The 21,484-nt window shown below is 43.6% G+C and overlaps 1 protein-coding gene and 1 non-coding gene across 4 annotated transcripts in view; both read right to left on the reverse strand.

Moving 5' to 3' along the window:
• The window catches only part of dgat2 (diacylglycerol O-acyltransferase 2), a 71,113-nt gene that overhangs the window by 24,698 nt on the left and 24,931 nt on the right, over positions 1–21,484 (reverse strand). For all 3 annotated transcript variants that reach the window (XM_068033079.1, XM_068033077.1, XM_068033078.1), the window contains one exon: positions 19,844–19,914. In XM_068033079.1, the coding sequence (XP_067889180.1) occupies positions 19,844–19,914 (71 nt within the window). The remainder of the gene's footprint in view (positions 1–19,843; positions 19,915–21,484) is intronic.
• On the reverse strand, positions 5,884–5,956 carry trnam-cau (transfer RNA methionine (anticodon CAU)). Its single transcript has one exon. It is a non-coding gene; the product is annotated as a tRNA-Met (tRNA).

Below are 21,484 nucleotides of genomic sequence, written 5' to 3' on the forward strand. Positions count from 1 at the left end.
AGAAAGAGATGGTTGAGGGGCAACCTAACAGGAGGTCTTCAAAATTATGAAGAGGTTTTGATAGGGTAGACGTACAGAAGACATGCAGGTAAGACCAGAACTAGGGGCCATAAATCTAAAATAGTCACTAATAAATCCAATAGGGAATTTAGGAGAAATTTCCTTAACCCAGAGAGTGGCAAGAATGTGGAACTCACTACCACAAGGAGTAGAGGCGGTGAATCGCATAGATGCATTTAAGCAAAAGTCAAATCTTCCACTTGACCAGTGAGAGTCTAGCTTGGGAAAGCTTCCAAAGATAAAGTCAGACACTGTCTTGGCAAAGCAACAAGTGTCGAAATAGATAATTTGCTTGAAATTGGCTGGTTCATTAAACTAAACTGGAAGTCAATTTTCTGTTCAAATATGTGTACAGTTACAGATGCAAGCCAAGTCATGTCTAGACAGTGTCATTGCCCACTACATCCCCAACCCATGGAACATCCTTCCCTTCTCAGATCAATCAGAAGGGCTTTGCCAATTCATTTCAGCTGCATCAGCAACATGGACACTGGTGCTTGCTCAGCTGAACAGCCTCAGCCCGGGTAACTCTCAACTGAGCAAACAGAGCTCGGATTTCAGAGTTATTGCGGGAACACTCCCCAATATGAGGAGAACTGCGCAATGGAAGATCACACGGCGGTCAATAAAAATCAGGACACCCGCCACCTGGGGGGTTTGTAATCTAGCTTTTAGAGGTACTCTTTCAGACACTCCCATTGTTATCACAAGTTATTCAGCCATTCTGTGGTTAAGACTGTAAACCAATTTGACAAAAGGACTCTCGAACCACAAAAGGAGACATTTCGCCAGCCAGCCTGGGCTGGATTCAAATCTCTGTTCCAGCAACTACACTTCAATATTTCTACAATTTTTAGTAAGGAGACTGTTCATTCATTGGTGCCATCTTCTTCCCAGAAGGTTGACAACCATGGATCTCCACCTGTCTAGCTGTCCTGTGCTGTCCTTACACATTCTGCATAGGTCAACTGCATCCAGTCCAATATGTCAGTCATCCATTTTCTCCTTTGCTTCCCTCTCCTAAGTTTTCCACCGAACTATCCTTCCAGTAATTGTCCCTGTCTACCTTCTGTTCTAATGATGTGACTGAAATATTGTATCTTTCTCTCTTTGATGTTATGTGCTAATTTCCTCTTTTCTCCAGCCATTTCCAGCACTTCCTCATTAGTGTCTCTGTGAAGGAGATGTGGAACATCCTCCGATATGTCCATATCTTGAAGGCATTCAGCTTATCAATAGTCTCTGTTTGTTGTCCATGTCTCCGAGGCATATAACATAGATGACAAAACGTAGAACCTCAGCATTCTTTTCCTAAGATTCAGGTTCAGATTCTTCAACATCAACGTGTCCTTCATTCTGACAAACCTGGTCTTGACTATCTCAATTCCCCTCAGATCTCACAACCACATCTCCCATCATCTGTGATAATCTGCCCAAGGTATGTAAACCTTTTCACTTGTTCCAGGACTTGTCCATTTACTTCAATTTTCACTTCCGGGGTTAGGACTCTGCTTATCACCATTGTCTTGGATTGAGAATAGATGTGAAGAAAATCATGTTCCAAGCATTCACTTTGTTCACAAGGGCCCCTTCTGACTCTGCAAACAGTGCAGTGTCATCTGCACAATTCAAGTAAAGAGTCCAATAATCTGATAAAACTCAAGCCTGTTCTGCCACCATTGTTAGATCATGCCTGATCTGTACCTCAACTCCATTTACCTGCCATATTCCTTGCTACATTTATCTAACAAAAATCTAATCAATCTCAGTCTTGAAAGCTTTAATTGACGCCCGGCATCCTCAGCCTTTGGGGGAAAAGAGTTTCCCAGATTTTCACTGACCTTTATGTGAAAAAGTGCTTTCACTCCTATAGGGCCTTGCTCTAATTTTAAGATTGCACCCCTTGTCCTGGATTCCCCCATTAGAAGGTAAATAGAGAGAAACTATTTCCTATCAAATCCCTCCTTCATTTAAACTACCTCGATTAGGCCACCCCTCAATGTTCTGAGCTCAAGATACAAACCAAGAAAATGTTGCAAATACACAACAGGCCTGGCAACACGTGAAAAGAACAGTTCCATTTTGAGGTGGAAACCCTTTGCCTGAACTGTCGTTGAACGCAAGTCCCTCAAATGTGGAGCAAGAGTGGAAGCCACTTAAATAAAAAACAGCAAAATCGGAGCAATTCATAGGTCAGACAGCATCACTAAAGAGAAAAGACACATCAATACACAGTCAAGTAGACCCATCTTCAGAACGGAAGGAAAAGATAAACACATGTAAGGTAGAAAAGGAAGAGAGAAAATGGAGCAGGGAGGAGAAAGCGAACCTGGTGGCAGGATCATGACAAAAATGGCAGAAGGCAGACTGGTGAACGGAAATGACAAGCTGAAAAGATAGAGCAAGTTCAAATAGTTTTGGGCAGAAGACCTCATTGGTCTGTTCTGATGCTTGAAGAGAGAAAAAGAAAAAAAAAGATGAAATAAAAAAGGAAAAACTTTTTCTTACATAGCGAGTAGTGAGGATTTGGAATGCACTGCCCATGAGCGTGATGGTGGTAGATTCCTTGTGGATTTCAAAAGGGAATTGGACAATTACCTGAAGAGAAAAAAAACTGCAGGGCTATGGGAAAAGGGTGGGGTAGTGGGACTAGCTGAGTTGCTCTTAGAGAGATAGTACAGACATGACAGGCAAAATGGCTTCCTTCTGTACTGTAACCATTATGACTGAGAAACACAGACAGACAGAGAGAGGGGGAAAGAGAGAGGAAATACAGATATTGGCTGATCTATGCTGGCAAATGGAAGATGTGCAACGCAAGGCCAAAAAGATTCATGCTCAATAACAGTTTAGAAAGTTTCCAGAGCTTTTGCAACTGCAAATATAAATCAAACTAATTTCCCAATGTGAGCTGTTTATTCTGGGTCATTTTTTTTCCAAGAAATGCAGCTTGTCCAGGATTACAAAACTGAACAAATTCATTTTCAGACAATCCTAGTTACTGTACTGTCTGTGTAAACAGATTGCCATCTCCCACACATGCCAAAGGACACTGACCTTGGACCAATTTTTCGTGCTGCCATTTTCTGTTATCTACAACAGTTCCCCCATCCCTCCCCACCAGACAGGAAAAACAGAGCTCTCCACAATTAATACCACTTCATCTGGGAGTCAACACCTTCTCCCCCGCCCCCCTCACCACCCCCCCCCCCCTCCCTATGGTCAGGGACACTCTAAGCTGGGACAATCGGTCTCTAAAGTCCATCCAGCTCAAGTGAATGGCAATTACAGCAAATCTGCTTTTCATTTCCCAAGAGAAGACTAATTTTTCACTCTTCTTCTGAAGGCAATGGAAGAAACGTTTATAGATTCGCAGCACAAAATGTAGACATTTGGCTCATCCACGTCTATGCTAGATAGTTCAAAACCAATCCCACTGCTCTACTCTCTTCCTATAGCCTTGTATTTTCCTTCCCTACATATATCTATTGATTTTTCTGATGAAAATTCCACTTCAACTCCCTGGCAAATATACCATGCTCTCTGCATGAAGCCATTTTGTCCGACTCCTCGCTTCACTGAGGTTTGTAAGTTAGGAACATGAGTAATATGGAGCAGCAATCAACTGTACAGTCCCTTGAGCCTACTCTCTATTCAGTACGAACATGGCTGATCTTTGACCTCGACTCCACTTTCCCGTCCTATCCCCAGATTCCCTTAGTGGCCATAAAACGAAATTGAGGATCATTCATTACCAACTCTCCACTCAGAAAATAGCACCCAATTGGTGCTGACTCAAGTGTTGCATTTATATTTGGACTGGGGAACTGGTTTGGCTGATATGCTTGAACAGGTTGAGGTTAAGAGGGAGGATGTGCTGGAAAGTTTGAATGATATGAGGACAGATAAGTCCCCGGGGGCAGACGGGATATACCCAAGGATATTACGGGAAGCGAGGGAAGAGATTGCTGCGCCTTTGGCGATGATCTTTGCGTCTTCACTGTCCACTGGAGTAGTACCGGATGATTGGAGGGTGACAAATGTTGTTCCCTTGTTCAAGAAAGGGAATAGGAATAACCCTGGGAATTATAGACCAGTCAGTCTTACGTCGGTAGTGGGCAAATTATTGGAAGGGATTCTGAGAGACAGGATTTATGATTATTTGGAAAGGCATGGTTTGATTAGAGACAGTCAGCATGGCTTTGTAAGGGGCAGGTCATGCCTCACAAGCCTTATTGAATTCTTTGAAGATGTGACAAAACACATTGATGAAGGAAGAACAGTGGATGTGGTGTATATGGATTTTAGTAAGGCGTTTGATAAGGTTGCCCATGTAGGCTCATTCAGAAAGTAAGGAGGCATGGGATACAGGGAAAGTTGGCTGTCGGGATACAAAATTGGCTGGCCCATAGATGTCAGAGGGTGGTAGTAGATGGAAAGTATTCAGTATGGAGCTCGGTGACCAGTGGTGTTCCACAAGGATCTGTTCTGGGACCTCTGCTCTTTGTGATTTTTATAAATGACTTGGATGAGGAAGTGGAAGGCTGGGTTAGCAAGTTTGCCGATGACACGAAGGTTGCTGGAGTTGTGGATAGTGTGGAGGGCTGTTGTAGGTTGCAACGGGACATTGACAGGATACAGAGCTGGGCTGAGAAGTGGCAAATGGAGTTCAACCTGGAAAAGTGTGAAATGATTCATTTTGGAAGGTCGAATTTGAATGCAGAATACAGGCTTAAAGACAGGATTCTTGGCAGTGTGGAGGAACAGAGGGATCTTGGGGTCTATGTCCATAGATCGCTCAAAGTTGCCACCCAAGTTGATAGGGTTGTTAAGAAAGCGTATGGTGTGTTGGCTTTCATTAACAGGGGAATTGAGTTTAAGAGCTGCGAGGTTATGCTGCAGCTCTATAAGGCCCTGGTTCGACCACACTTGGAATATTGTGTTCAGTTCTGGTCGCCTCATTATAGGAAGGATGTGGAAGCTTTAGAGAGGGTGCAGAGGAGATTTACCAGGATGCTGCCTGGACTGGAGGGCATGTCCTACGAAGAAAGATCAGGGAGCTAGGGCCTTTCTCATTGGAGCGAAGAAGGATGAGAGGTGACTTGATAGAGGGGTACAAGATGATGAGAGGCATAGATAGAGTGGATAGTCAGAGACTTTTTCCCCAGGGTGGAAAGGGCTATCACCAGGGGGCATAATTTTAAGGTGATTGGAGGAAGGTTTCGGGGAGATGTCAGAGGTAGGTTCTTTACACAGAGAGTGGTGGGTGCGTGGAATGCGCTGCCAGCAGTGGTAGTAGAAGTAGAAACAGATACATTAGGGGCATTTAAGCGACTCTTGGATAGGTACATGGATGATAGTAGAATGAAGGGTATGTAGGTAGTTTGACCTTAGGGTAGGTTAAAGGGTTGGCACAACATCGTGGGTCGAAGGGTCTGTACTGTGCTGTACTGTTCTATGTTCTATATATATTTATTTACTTATTTATTTATTTAGAGATACAGCACTGAAACAGGCCCTTTGGCCCACCGAGTCTGTGCCGACCAAGAACCACCCATTTATACTAACCCTACAGTAATCCCATATTCCCTACCACCTACCTACACTTGGGGCAATTTACAATGGCCAATTTACCCATCACCTGCAAGTCTTTGGCGGTGGGAGGAAACCGGAGCACCCGGAGGAAACCCACGCAGACACAGGGAGAACTTGCAAACTCCGCACAGGCAGTACCCAGAATTGAACCCAGGTCCCTGGAGCTGTGAGGCTGCGGTGCTAACCACTGCGCCACTGTGCCGCCCTCAGAAAGCATAGTGGGCATGCTGCCTTCTCTGAGGATTGAACTCAGGACCTTCAGATTATGAGACTGACGCGCTGCCTACTGCGCTAAGAAGGCACTGCCAAGAGTCAACCACATTGCTGTGGGTCTGGAGTGACATGTAAGCCAGACCAGGTAAGGATACTAGATTTCCTTCCCTAAAGGACATTAGTGAACCAGATGGGTTTGTACAACAATTTATGATAGTTTCATGACACCATTAAAGAGACTAGTTTTCAATTCTAAGTTTTTTTTTAATTTATTAATTGAATTTAAATTCCACCAGCTGCTGTGGTGGGATTTGAACCTCTGTCCCCAGAGCATGAGCCCAGGCCTCTAAACTACTAGTCCAGTGACATTAACACAGTGCCACCATCTCCCCCAATGTGAAAAGAAAAAATTGACGTGAGTGGATAGATTGGAGAAGTTGGGACTGGTTTCCTCGGAAAACAGAAGGTTGAGAGGAGATTTGATAGAAGTATTCAAAATCATGAGGGGTCAGGGCAGAGCAGATAGGGAAAAACTGTTCCCATTGGTGGGAGGGTCGAGAAGCAGAGGGCACAGATTTAGGGTGAATGGCAAAAGAAGCAAAGGTGACCTGAAGGAAATCTTTTCTCGCAGTGAGTGTTTAGGATCTGGAATGCACTGCCTGAGTCGGGTGATAGCGACAGATTCAATCAAGGCTTTCAAAAGGGAATTGGATAATAATCTGAAGAGAAAAAATTTGCAGATCTACAGGGAAAGAGTAGGGGAGTGGGACGAGCTGAGTTGCTCTGAGAGCGCCAGCCAGCATGGGCACGACGGGCCAAATAGCCTCAGTCTGTGCTGTAACCATTCTACGATTCTATGAATGAGGCTAATTGGATAGCTCCTTCAAAGTGCTGGCACAAACAATGGGCCAAATAGCCTCCATGTGTGCTGTACATAAACTCAGCATTAAAAATAAAAGCAGAGATAGAAGGCTCCCCTTTTAAGCGGCCCATGGACCATTTAGCCGCAGATTAGTCACTCCTGCTCACCAGCTGTCTAGGTTATGATGCTGTTGAGATTTGGGCGCAGGGATGGTTACATAGACAAAGCAGTTGACCAGATGGATCCATGTATCTGCCTTCAACTGCTCTGTTACAGGACTGAAAAGTCTATACATTGAACCCACTGGGCTCAGTTGGGAGTAGGGTCAAGGAGAGAATGAGAGGGGTTGCAAGGTACATGCTGGTAAACTCGATAAAAGTCGGCTGAGTGTGGTCACAATTCCAAAAGGAAACGTTCACCGAATCAGATTCTCCGGTCACTTATTTTAGTGTTTAGTTGCAAAATGGATCAATTAAAATTTCAGTCGATGGGCATAATTTTACCCAAATTTGCACTTGGTTATGAAGGCTTTTGATTGAGTAAGTAAGGAGAAACGGTTTCCACTGGTAAGAGGGTCGATATTCAGAGAACCTCAGGACATCTGAAGTCCTTTACAGCCCGAGTACTTTTTGAAGCGTAGTCACTGTTGTAATGTAGGGCACACAGCAGGCAATTTGTTCACAGCAAGCTCCCACAAACAGCACTGAGGTAATGACCAGTTAATCTGTTTTAATGATATTAATTGAGGGACACGAGAGCCACAGGAGACATGAGGGAAATAATTACACAGCAAAGCCAATTTGGACTGCAATCAGGAAGTACTTTTTCCACAAAAAAAAAAGAGGAGTCGAACAAATCGGGAACTGTCTCCCAAAAGGCTATGGATGCCGGGACAATCAGAGCTTCCAAGCCCAAGAAGGAGAGATAAAAAAGGGATTTAATAGAGGCGTTCAACATTGATGGGTTTTGATAGGGATAAACTGTTTCCACAAGCTCAGGGACAGCAACCACAGGACACACAGACTTACGATAACTGGTGAAAGATCCAGAAAGGGAGATGAGGAGAAATGGTATACGTTTATGCAGCGAGCTACAATGATCTGGAATGCGATCTCGGACAGGGGTTGGTAGTAGATTTAACAGCAACTTTTAACAGGGGGCAAAAAAAACTGCAGAGAGGAGCTAATTGAATGGCTCTTTCAAAGAACCAGAAGGGGCAGAATGGGCCAAATGGCTTCCTTCTCTGCTGTATATAAACCCAGCATTGAAAAAAAGAACCTCAGTATGAAGATAGTACAGTCAGAGAAGTCTTCATATTCTGGAGCAATAGGTTCCCTTTGCAGGTTTAACAGAAAGCAACTTAAATCAAGTCCACTGCACATTATTTTAAAACTAAAATTCTCATCAATGTTTTAAACATGGTAATTAAGAATAAAACTGCGGGAATAACTTTCTCCCCCCTCCCCCAAATTTAAGTAGTTTAGCATTAAATACATTGTCCTCAGTGTGACCTAGTGCACTTAATCCATTGTGAAACAGAAGCGTACTGGTAACTGGGACTCTTGCTGGAGAAACGTGAATATGCAGCAGAATTCTTGTGCACTATCAGCCATTTCAGCTCAAATTGTTGAGCAAACATTGTAAAACAACCCAGATAAGGGAGATATGCTGTGTGAATTAGACCAGGCAAGTTTCACATGCATATTTCAATGTTCAGGTAGGCAATGTCAAACATGCAATTTTTCCACCAAGTTACTCAACAGTAATTAAAGCAAAGTCCAGTCAATATTAACGATCTAAAGCCTGCCATCATTCTGGTCCAGCTGGCAGCATGGCTATCGTACTGTCTGTAGGTTGATAAGCGTCGTTTACAAGGGGCAGCAGCTTTGAGCTCTATTTGCTTTGATCAGCATTAATTGCTCTCTGCTCCTATTTCCATTTAAATGAAAGATTAAACTTGCATTTTGCCACCTCAGGACCTCCCAAAGCACTTTCCGGCTAATTTAAGTATAGGCATTGTTGTATATGCAGCAATTGTGCACAGTAAGGTGATAATGAGCAGATAATTAAGCTGTTGGCTGCAGGATAGCCATCAGCGAGGGAGAATGCTCCTGCTCAATTTCAAAACAGCACAGTGAAGTCTTTTTCTACCCACTTTTGGGGGCAGTTGGGGCTTCGGCTCAACTTCTCATTCAAAATGACACACTTCAGACAGCACAGCACTCCCTCAATACTGCACTGGAGTGAGAGTTTGAGCAGGACTTGAACTCACAACCCGCTAACTCAGAGGCAAGACTGCTACCCACTGAGCCACAACTGACACCATATTGAATGTGTTTGAGACAGGGATAGGAGAGCAGGAAATCTGATAGAAAGACCAAATTTTAATTCCATGATTATCGTAGTATCTCAAAGCCTCTGGTAGTTAAAATTTCCATTTACATTAACACGGCAATGGGGGTATCACTGTTAAATTTTAATTACATAATGAGTAACGTTCCGGAATGCACCATCTGAAAGAGCGATGGCAGCAGATTCAATAGTATTTTCCAAAATGAAAATTTACAGTGCAATGGGGGGGAAAGAAACACAAAAAAGGCCCCTTTGTGCTGTAAATTTCAAGGATTTTCTGTCTTTGCTGTACCAGCATTGCCATGCTTATTTGCAACACGGGTTGTTTGACAATCAAACTGTTGTAGCGTAAAGCTTTTCAGGGGCTACTTGGAGCAGTGAAATGGCTTTCAAAATTAAAACAGGACTGACATATACAACATAGAACAATTTCTAGAATTAGGTATTTACTTACAGCAGCAGTTGGAGCTGCAACACATGCAAAACTGAAGGGCAGGAAAAATACTCTGAAGAATTTCTCTCCGACCCCCTCAGGCCATCAAAATCAGTCCAGGAGATTATTCAGACAGAGTATTATCTATTCCATCAATATTCTCCTTTGTTACAGGCAGTTTCTTCACCCTGGGAATCCTAGAGTGCCACCTACTGGCATGACAGGGACACATCACAAATTAACACCACTACAGAAAATTCCCATAGGGTTATTTACATAGTAATTTTTGTATGGATTGTGTGGACCATGTATATACTATAGATAGTCACACTTAAGAGAAGTGCGACGAAAATAATTACAGACTCTAACTAAAGAGATATAAAAGTTGACGTTACCTTTTTAAAAAAAATGGCCACATGCATATTCCAACATTGCCACACTGTGTTTAGAACAAAGGCTGCCTAACCAGGTTGAGAGGTGTCAATTACACCCATCCTGAAATGTTCCTGAATTGAAGGAGTTCCACTGAAACAAAGAAGGTATCATAACCATCATAACTGGATTATTTTCATCCTGGGCCATTGTGAGATCACCATGGGGAAAAGAGACCAAAACATCTCTTACAAGAATCTGATGTGGACAAACTTTCAATCTTGAAAAGGCAGCCCTCAAGGCAGGGAGAGACACCCAGAAAGAAGCATTACCAAAAGACCTTTTCAGCTAAGAGCTGGGAGAAAATCCAACAAGCCAAAAGGGAAGGCACCCTGCTGTGAATTCTACATTTTCAACTTGTACAGCAGTGAATTGGAAGTGATCCTGTCTTCAAAATGAACTTTCAACCCACAGAGAAATCTACAAACACCTCAGATGTGCAACCAAAGAGAACTTGACTAGACAGAATTCAACAGGTTCACTGTGGACCACAAAACACTACCTCACTTGAAATTGACTTATCCCTCTTTTCCTCTTTATCGGTCACTTGTGAGTGGGAGCCCGAGTGAATGTGTGAGTGGCTCCAGTTGTGTCAATTTCAGGATAAGGCATATTGCTCAATAAATAATGTTGCTTTAAACCTACAAGAAAACCTGTCGCTGCCTGTTTATTTGACAAATAAAACACAAAGGGGTTAAACCCTATTAACAAAAAACATTTTCTGCAGTCAGGTGGGGAGTTGACCAGTGGGAACCACCCACATCCCTCACCATGTGGCCCCAACGTTGTTAGATAATGAATGCATTCCACCAGTGTCTCTTTTCACAGAGACTGACTTTGCAGTGACCAGTGCAGATCTTAATTTGTTTTTCTCCTCAGTCTCCCAAGTGTTCAAACATTCCGTGTGAAGGTGGACCTTTGAGTGGAGAGGGTGGAAATTAAGCTGGGGGGGGGGGGGGGTGGGGTGGTGGTGCTGAGAAAAAGATTGATAAAGGGTCTAGGGTGGGCTGCTGGTTAGTAGTCACAACCAACTCTCCAGGCCCACCCTAAAGTTCTCAAGTCTGCTGAGTTGGCAACATCTTGCAGTCTGTTGAGTTTGACATTCAGGCTCCAGAATGTAAACTATGCCATACCAAAAATGAAACTACTGGCTGAGTTATGGCTTGCAGTTGCTCAAACATGTTCAGGTATAGTGATTGGAGACAGAAAGTATCTGGTGAAAGGCCATTGTGTGGCAGAGCAATGAATTCAATTGAATCTAGTGCACATTTCCTTTGATATGAATTAAGAGCCATGAACAGTTTAGTCAATTACATTATGGAGCAGAATTCAGTTGGATCCACAATCTAGGTCTAAATGGAACCAATTTGCAATTAACTGGCTGACAAAGCCTGCCCAATTTTGGGGCAACTGTTTGAGATCTAGTGGCATTTAACACAGAGTTCACGTTTCGGTCACTTCTGAACAGATCAGTGCTACAGGGTTTGCTTAAAGTGTGCAGAAAAATTAGATTCATTCAAGATTCAGAAAACATGCATGGGGTTTGGGGGAAGACACAAAGTGGTGACGCAGGTCTCACTTCACTGTTTGCTCCAAACAAAGTCGACAACCCCTAAAAAGCCTCCTCTCCTTCTCCCACCCATTCCAAATAATATTTCACCTTAAAAAAGGATCTAGTGACAGTCTACGTCAAAATGAGACAAAGTATACTAGCTTATGGACTTGATCTCAAATCATTAGATCAGGTGGAGAAAGCTCTGGTCACGACACAAAAAAAAGACATTCTCTGCTCCACCATTGGCACCTGTGCCTTCAGCCACTTTGCTCCCATCCTGTGACTCTCATCTGTATTGCTGCCTTATAACACTCCTTCCTTCAAAAGCTTCCACAAAATCTTTCCCTTAAGACATCACTTTACCTGTCCCTTCTCCTTTTCCTTACTCCCAATCCACCACTCTTTTTAAAAAAAAGATCGTGCAATTCTGGTCGCCACACTACCAGAAGGACGTAGAGGCTTTGGAGAGGGTACAGAAGAGGTTTACCAGGAAGTTGCCTGGTCTGGAGGGCATTAGCTATGAGGAGAGGTTGGATAAACTCGGATTGTTTTCATTGGAACGACGGAGGTGGAAGGGCGACATGATAGAGATTTGCAAAGTTATGAGCGGCATGGACAGAGTGGATAGTCAGAAGCTTTGTCCCAGGGTGGAAAAGTCAGTTACTAAGGGACATAGTTTTAGTTTTAGAGATACAGCACTGAAACAGGCCCTTCGGCCCACCGGGTCTGTGCCGACCATCAACCACCCATTTATACTAATCCTACACTAATTCCATATTCCTACCACATCCCCACTTGTCCCTATATTTCCCGACCACCTACCTATACTAGGGGCAATTTATAATGGCCAATTTACCTATCAACCTGCAAGTCTTTGGCATGTGGGAGGAAACTGGAGCACCCGGAGGAAACCCACGCAGACACAGGGAGAACTTGCAAACTCCACACAGGCAGTACCCGGAATTGAACCCGGGTCGCTGGAGCTGTGAGGCTGCGGTGCTAACCACTAAGGTGAGGGGGGCAAAGTTTAGAGGGGATGTGCGAGGCAAGTTCTTTACACAGAGGGTGGTGAGTGCCTGGAACTTGCTGCCGAGGGAGGTGGTGGAAGCTGGTACGATAGAGACGTTTAAGAGGCATCTTGACAAATACATGAATAGGATGGGAATAGAGGGATACGGTCCCCGGAAGTGCAGAAGGTTTTTAGTTTTGGCAGGCATCAAGATCGGCGCAGGCTTGGAGGGCCGAATGGCCTGTTCCTGTGCTGTACTGTTCTTTGTTCTTTGATAACTGTGTACGTTATCAAGTGCTTTAGAAATGCAAGTAGCATCTGTAGTGACATCAGAGGTCATCAAGAACGTTCCTCTGGTCAGTACTTTAAGCAAAATTGCAAGTGCATCCAAAAACCCGTCTATAATGACTATAAATACTTACAGGAAATCTGCATTTTAGTTCTGGGTACTACAGTACAATTCTCCCACCCTCTCTCCACTTCACTTGGCAAGAGTTGGTTGACACATTCAGGACTTTCAGTTAATAAAATAACTATAGAGGTCAATCAGTATGAGACAGCTCTATAATGTTGACACATCACAGTGAGAGGAATGACAATATGGTGGTGACACCTCATGGACCCAGTGCATGGACAACTAATTTTTTTAAAAAATTCTTTCATGGGCTGTGAGCATCACTGGCAAGTCCAACATTTATTTCCCAGCCCCAATTGCCCTTGAGAAGGTGATGATGAACTACCTTCTTAAATCCCTGCAGTTCATTTGGTGTAGGTACACCCACAGTGCTGTTAGGAAGGGAGTTCCAGGTTTTTGACCCAGGCACAGTAAAGGAACAGCGATATAGTTCCAAGTCAGGATAGTGTGCGGCTTGGAAGGGAACTTGGTGTTCCCATGCATCTGCTGCCCTTGCCCCTCTAGGTGGTAGAGATTGCCTATTTGGACTGATTGAAAGAGGCTTGGCAAGTTGCTGCAGTGCATCTTGTAGATGGTACACACTGTTGCCACTGTGCGTCAATGGTGGAGGGAGTGAATGTTTGTGGATGGGGTGCCAATCAAGCGGGCCGCTTTGTCCTGGATGGTGTCGAGCTTCTCGAGTCTCATTAGAGCTGCACCCATCCAGGCAAGTGGAGAGTATTCTATCAAACTCCTGACTTGTGCCTGGTAAATGGTGGCCAGGCTTTGGGGAGTCAGGAGGTGTGTTACTCACTGCAGAATTCCCAGCTTCTGACCTGTTTGTTTTGGCACAGTATTTATATGGTTGTTCCAGTTAGGTTTCTGGTCAATGGTAACCCCCAGGTTATTGATGGTGGAGGATTTGCCGATGGTAATGTTATTAAACATCAAGGGGAGATGGTAAGATTCTCTCTTATTGGAGATAGTCATTGCCTGGCACTTGTGTGGCATGAATGTTACTTGCCAGATATTAGTAAGTAGATGTCTAGGAGGTCGCATGCTGTTCAACTGGTTCTCATTTCTCCATTTAACACTTGTCCTAATAATTGTTTGCACGACATCCAATGAATGTCTATCCAGCACTGTTAACTGTATCCACATCCCTTGGGGTGGTAGGAAAGGCAGAGCAGCAATGGACTTACAACAAACAGAGATAATGAATGCAACTTCAGGAAGAGAGGAGAAAAGAGAAAAGTCCATTCAAGCCACCAGGCTCAGGATAACAATCCTGACTACAGTAAAATCACCAATGGTCAAAGTCCAGACATCTGGAATGAATAATCAACTAGAATCATAACCACACCATAGACAGGCATTCTGCCCATTGTGCCCATGCATGCTCTTTTGAAAGAGCTATCTAATTAATTATCATACCCCTCTATTCCCTTCCCATAGCCCTGCAATTTTGTTTTTTTGAAGAATGCTGAAACTATACGAACAGGCAGTTGGTATGTGAAATTTTGACCAATTCAGGTTAGATACAAGAGAAAAATATATAGTCGTTTAGTACCACAGAACTTGAGTATTGCTGAAAATAGAGACATGTTTTCGAAGCTTTATCTTGCACTCATCAGTACAACCGCAAGAATAACCAACGTAAGGGAAAACAACAACTTCTACTGCATGAGAAGAGAATGCTGATTGGTTGGCAACTGAACTATGATTGGTAAAGGCGTTGCCATGGCAAATGCACCAGATTACAGTGACCGACAGTTAACTGCCAACTGCTAAACTACACGGACTTTTCTCTTTTTCCACTGAGCAATTCTGATGTTCCAAGCCTCAGTCCAAGTCCAAAGATGCATGTCCTAGCCAGTATATATCCCTCAAGTGACATTAAAAACAGATTATCCAGTCATTATCACATTGCTGTTTGTGGGAGCTTGCTATGCTCAAAAAAATCAGCTGCATTTCCTACATTCCAACAGTGACTACACTTCACTAGAAATGGGCGAGGTGCTAAATGAGTACTTTGCATCAGTATTCACCAAAGAGAAGGACTTGGTGGATGATGAGCCTAGGGAAGGGAGTGCAGATAGTCTCAGTATCAAAAAGGAGGTGGTGTTGGGTGTCTTGCAAAACATTAAGGTAGATAAGTCCCCAGGGCCTGATGGGATCTACCCGAGAATACTGAGGGAGGCAAGGGTAGAAATTGCTGGGGCCTTGCCAGAAATCTTTGCATCCTCATTGGCTGCAGGTGAGGTCCCAGAGGACTGGAGAATAGCCAATGTTGTGCCTTTGTTTAAGAAGGGTGGCAAGGATAATCCAGGAAATTATAGGCCGGTGAGCCTTACGTCAGTGGTAGGGAAATTATTAGAGAGGATTCTTCGGGACAGGATTTACTCCCATTTGGGAACAAATGAACTTATTAGTGATTGGCAGCATGGTTTTGTGAAGGGGAGGTCGTGTCTCACGAACTTGATTGAGTTTTTTGAGGATGTGACGGAGATGATTGATGAAGGAAGGGCAGTGGATGTTACTATATGGACTTTAGTAAAGCCTTTGACAAGGTCCCGCATGGCAGACTGGTACAAAAGGTGAAGTCACACGGGATCAGAGGTGAGCTGGCAAGATGGATACAGAACTGGCTCAGTCATAGAAGACAGAGGGTATCAGTGGAAGGGTGCTTTTCTGAATGGAGGGCTGTGACTAGTGGTGTTCCGCAGGGATCAGTGCTGGGACCTTTGCTGTTTGTAGTATATATAAATGATTTGAAGGAAAATGTAGCTGGTCTGATTAGTAAGTTTGCGGACGACACAAAGGTTGGTAGAGTTGCAGATAATGAAGAGGATTGTCAGAGGATACAGCAGGATATAGATCGGTTGGAGACTTGGGCGGAGAAATGGCAGATGGAGTTTAATCCGGACAAATGTGAGGTAATGCATTTTGGAAGGTCTAATGCAGGTGGGAGGTATACAGTAAATGGCAGAACCCTTAGGAGTATTGACAGGAAGAGAGATCTGGGCGTACAGGTCCACAGGTCACTGAAAGTGCAACGCAGGTGGATAAAGTAGTCAAGAAGGCATACGGCATGCTTGCGTTCATTGTCGGGGCAGAGAGTATAAAAATTGGCAAGTCATGTTGCAGCTGTACAGAACCCTAGTTAGGCCACACTTAGAGTATTGCATGCAATTCTGGTCACCACATTACCAGAAGGATGTGGAGGCTTTGGAGAGGGTGCAGAAGAGGTTTACCAGGATGTTGCCTGGTCTGGAGGGCATTAGCTATGAGAAGAGGTTGGAAAAACTCAGATTGTTTTCACTGGAACGACGGAGGTGGAGGGGCGACATGATAGAGGTTTACAAAGTTATGAGCGGCATGGACAGAGTGGATAGTCAGAAGCTTTTTCCCAGGGTGGAAGAGTCAGTTACTAGGGGACATAGATTTAACGTGCAAGGGGAAAAGTTTAGAGGGGATGAGCGAGGCAAGTTTTTTTTTTTTTACATAGAGGGTGGTGAGTGCCTGGAATTTGCTGCCAGGGGAGGTGGTGGAAGCAGGTACGATAGTGACGTTTAAGAGACATCTTGACAAATATATGAATAGGAAGGGAATAGAGGGATATGGGCCCCGGAAGTGCAAAAGGTGTTAGTTTAGGCAGGCAACAAGATCGGCGCAGGTTTGGAGGGCTGAATGGCCTGTTCCTGTGCTGTACTGTTCTTTGTTCTATATTCCCTCATTTGCTTCAGAGGACAATGGCCAGTTTGACAAGGTACTGGAGGGCCAGCGGAATGGAACACCAGGAAGAGGTATTTATGGGAAAACTAGATAAGTACATGATGGAGAAAGGAATATGGGGTTAGGAGGCTCTTGGAGCATAAACACCGGCATGGACAAGTTGGGCTGAATGGCCTGCTTCTGCACTGTAAATGGTATATAATACTTTCAGGTGACGACAGAGAATGTAAAGAGGGAATAAAACAGAACAATGCTGGAAATACACAGGAGGTCAGTCAGCATCTGTGGAGAGAAAAACTGAGTTACCGTTTCAGGTCGATGACCTTTTGACCTAACCCAGTTCTGATAAAGAATTGGCCTGAAACCTTTTCTGTCATTTCAGATTTCCAGCATTGGCAGTAATTTGTTTTTGCGAAAGTAAAGAAAAAAATAGTTGTGTGGAGATGGAATCTACAACCTGACACTGGAACTGCCTTATGCATTAACCCTCACCACCAACAACCCCACCACCCCCCTGCCCCCAACTCGCAATCCCTTTCATACTGCACAATACTGTGCAAAGGTTACTGCGCAACTAAAGGAACAGGAGTCTCACTGGCTGCACAATTGTTGGAGGGAATCTGTTCATTTGTGGTACAGCACCATGAAAACAAGTTACTTCCAAAGTCCATGCCAAATCCTCAGTTGGGCAACAGTCACTTCCCAATAGCAGAGCAGAGTGCTGCCCCCAAGGTAACATCAAACTCTTAGAGCTTTTACTGTATTTCTCTCTATTCTCCAAGACTTTAAAAACTGTGGAAAAAGAAAAGACTTGCATTTATGTAGCATTTTTCACCACCTCAGAATGGCTCAAAGCGCTCGACAGCTGATTAATTACTTTTCAAGTGCAGTCACTATTGTAATGTAGGAAACGCGACAATCAATCTGCGCATAGAAAGATCCCACAAACAGCAATGTGATAAATAACCAGATAAAAGTTAAGTGATGCTGGTTGAGGGATAACCATTGTCCCCAGGACACTGGGGAAATACCTCCGCTCTTTTGAAATAGGGTCATGGGATTTTACATAATAAAAAGGAAGTTTTAGGTCTTTGATCACAAAAGTCATCTGCCTCTAAGCCACTGTGAATTCAGATTTCAAACACATACCAATCACATAAATAAAAGCATTCACTGCAATTGAGTTAGCTGGATGTGTGATGCAATAGATCTCAGAAGCAGCAACCACAGCTCCCTGATCAAGCACATACCAAGTCTGCATTCGGAGAAATATTTGAATTCGAACTTCCATCCAGCTTATTATAACCAAAAAATTAACAAAACACACACAGTACACCCAGCCAGCCAACAACCTGGATTTGTGTATTACCTCTACATAATAAAATGTCCCAAGGTGCTTCATAGGAGAGTTATCAAAATGAATATTACACAGCCACATAAGAGCTATTAGGATAGATGATCAAATATTTGTTCGAGAGAGAGAAAAAAAAAAGAGAAAAAATAGAGCGCGAGGAAAAGAGAGAGAGAGCGCGCGAGGAAAAGAGAGAGAGAGCGCGCGAGGAAAAGAGAGAGAGAGCGCGCGAGGAAAAGAGAGAGAGAGCGCGCGAGGAAAAGAGAGAGGAAAAGAGAGAGGAAAAGAGAGAGGAAAAGAGAGAGGAAAAGAGAGAGGAAAAGAGAGAGGAAAAGAGAGAGGAAAAGAGAGAGGAAAAGAGAGAGAAAAAGAGAGAGAAAAAGAGAGAGAAAAAGAGAGAGAAAAAGAGAGAGAGAGAGAAAGAGAGAGAGAAAGAGAGAGAGAGAGAGAGAAAGAGAGAAAAAGTGAGAGAGAGAGAGAAAGAGAGAAAAAGTGAGAGAGAGAGAGAAAGAGAGAAAAAGTGAGAGAGAGAGAGAAAGAGAGAAAAAGTGAGAGAGAGAGAAAGAGAGAAAAAGTGAGAGAGAGAGAAAGAGAGAAAAAGAGAGAGAGAGAGAGAAAGAGAGAAAAAGTGAGAGAGAGAGAAAGAGAGAAAAAGTGAGAGAGAGAGAAAGAGAGAAAAAGTGAGAGAGAGAGAAAGAGAGAAAAAGTGAGAGAGAGAGAAAGAGAGAAAAAGTGAGAGAGAGAAAAAGAGAAAAAGTGAGAGAGAGAAAAAGAGAAAAAGTGAGAGCGCGAGAAAGAGAAAAAAAGAGAAAAAGAGAGAGAAAGAGAAAAAGAGAGAAAAAAAGGAGAGAAAGAGAGAAAAAGTGAAAGAGAGAGAATTCCAGAGCTTAGGACCCAGACACAGCCATAAATGGGGGAGCAATTAAAATCAGGAATGCCCAAGAGGCCAGAACCGGAGTGCGGCGATCGGAGAGCTGGAGGAAGTTACAGAGATAGGTGGGTGAGACCACGGTGGGATATCGGGACTTGGTACAAGTTAGGATACAGGCAGCAGAGTTTTAGATGAGTTTAAGTTCAAAAGAGCAATTATTAAAAAGGAGAAATGTGTTTCGTTTACATCCCTTATCAAAAGAAAGACTTGCATTTATATGCTGCCTTTCACAACCTCAGGACATCCCAAAATTCTATACACGTCACAAGTACTACATTGGCTATAGTCACTGTTTTAATGTAGGAAACACAGCAGCCGATTTGTGCACAGCAAGCTCCCACAGACAGCAATGTGATTATGACCAGATATTCTGGTTTTGGTGATTTTGGTTGAGGGATAAATTTGACCCAGAACATAAGGGAGAACTCCCCTGCTCCTCTTCAAAACAGGGCCATGGGATCTTTTACATCCAACTGACAGGGCTGACTGGCCTCGATTTAACGTCTCATCCAAAAGGCAGCACCTCAGACAGTGCAGCACTCCCTTAGTATTGCACTGGGAGAGTGAGCCTAGATTTTGTGCCCAAGTGCCTGAAGTGGACTTGAACCCATGACCATCAGACCAATACAGGATTAGGAAAGGGCATGTTACCAGTACATGAGACACTAGCAATAATGTGGAGCCTGTGGAATGAATCGACAAGCAGAGTGGAAGGCAGGAAAGGTACAATAGCACATAAAAGAGTTACTTTAACCCGCAAAATTTATTTCATGCTAAATGTCCTCCTTCCCAAGGAGGAGGGGAAAGAAAGAGCGATGAATTTCTTGAAAGGGGAAACTCAAGACAAAAAGCGGGTTTTCCTCATCTATATGTGTACAGACCATTACAAAACTCATCACTTGGTCCTTTTAACGTACTCACTCTGATAGGAAAGTATTCTCGGAAGTATCTCCACACAGCCCAGTTCCGAACCCATTCTGATCTTCGTCCTCCTGCAAAGAGGATGCATTTCTTTTCCCAAATGATCTCAAAGATTAGCCAGCGCAAAGTACATGTCACTCCCCTTGCTCTTTTCTCCTTTCCAAGTATATATCCAATTCCCTTTTAAATGTTACTAATGAACCCGCTTAGAACGATAGCACAGAAGGAGGCCATTCAGCCTGTTGTGTCCATGCTGGCTCTCTGCGAGAGCAATTCAGTTAATCCCCCTATCCAATCCTTTCCCCATAGCCCTGTAAATTTTCTCTCCAAGTGCTTATCCAATTACCTTTTGAAAGCCATGATTGAAACTGCCTCCACAACACTCTCAGCCAGTGCATTCCAGATCCCGGAACAGGAGTAGGCCATACACCCCTGGAGACTGCTCTGCCATTCAATAAGATCATGGTTGTTTTGACCTGGTCCTCAGATCTACTTTCTTGCCTGTTCATCCTAACCCCTCGATTCCCCTATAGTTCAAAACTCTGTCTGTCTCAGCCTTGAATATATTCAATGACAAAGCCTTCACAGCACTACATGGGTAGGGGATTCCAAAGATTCACAATCCTCAGAAGAAATTCCTCATCTCAGTCTTAAATGGATGGCCCCTTACTCTTAAACTATGCCCCCTAGTTCTAGATTCCCCCACAAGTGGAAACATCCTCTCAGTAACTACTGTCAAGCCCCCTCAGAATCTTATAGGTTTCAACAAGATCACCTCTCATCCTTCTCAACTTCAATGAGTATAGGCCCAACCTGCTCAACCTTTCCTCAAGACAACCCCACTTCATCCCAAGAATCAGCCTAGTGAAACTCCTTTGAACTGCTTCCAATGTAAGTATATCTATCGTTCCTTAAATAAAGAGACCAAAACTGTATGCAGTAGTCTAACTCACTCACCACTTGCTACGTAAAAGTGCTTTCTCCCTTCATGTTGTAGTTGGTTCTTTTGCCATTCACCTTAAATTGGTGTCCTCTGGTTCTCAACCCTTCCTCCAATAGGAACAGTTTCTATCTACTTTGTCCCCTCATGATTTGGAGAACTATCAAATCTCCTCGCAACCTTCTCTTCTCCAAGTAGAACAGCCCCACCTTCTCCAATCTATCCAAGCAATTGAAGTCCCTCATCCCTGGTACAATTGTAGTAAATCTACTCTGCACCCTCTCGAAGGCCTTCACATCCTTCCTACAGTATGGTGCCCAGAATTGAACATAATACACAAGCTGGGGTATAATCTGTAATTTATAAAAGTTTACCATTAATTTCATTTGATTTTGTATCTATGCCTCTAATTATAAAGCCAAGGACCCCATATGTTATTTTTGTCCATTAAAAAAAAAAGAGGAAAATTGCAAGACCTCTATTGCTGCCCTAACACCTCAGCCAACCATGGCTCAAACCTGCAACCTTCCTGGTCCGTTACTCAGTTACACACTGGATAAACCCATTGAAGGATTGAGTAGACTCGGTCTACATTCCCCGGAGTTTAGGAGAAGGAGAGGTGAGCTAATTGAAACATATAAAATTCTTGTTAAGGGGCTTGACTGGGTAGACACTGTTTCCCCTGGCTGGGGAATCTAAAA

Source organism: Heterodontus francisci, chromosome 6, assembly GCF_036365525.1.
Source record: "Heterodontus francisci isolate sHetFra1 chromosome 6, sHetFra1.hap1, whole genome shotgun sequence".
NCBI classification, from domain to species: domain Eukaryota; kingdom Metazoa; phylum Chordata; class Chondrichthyes; order Heterodontiformes; family Heterodontidae; genus Heterodontus; species Heterodontus francisci.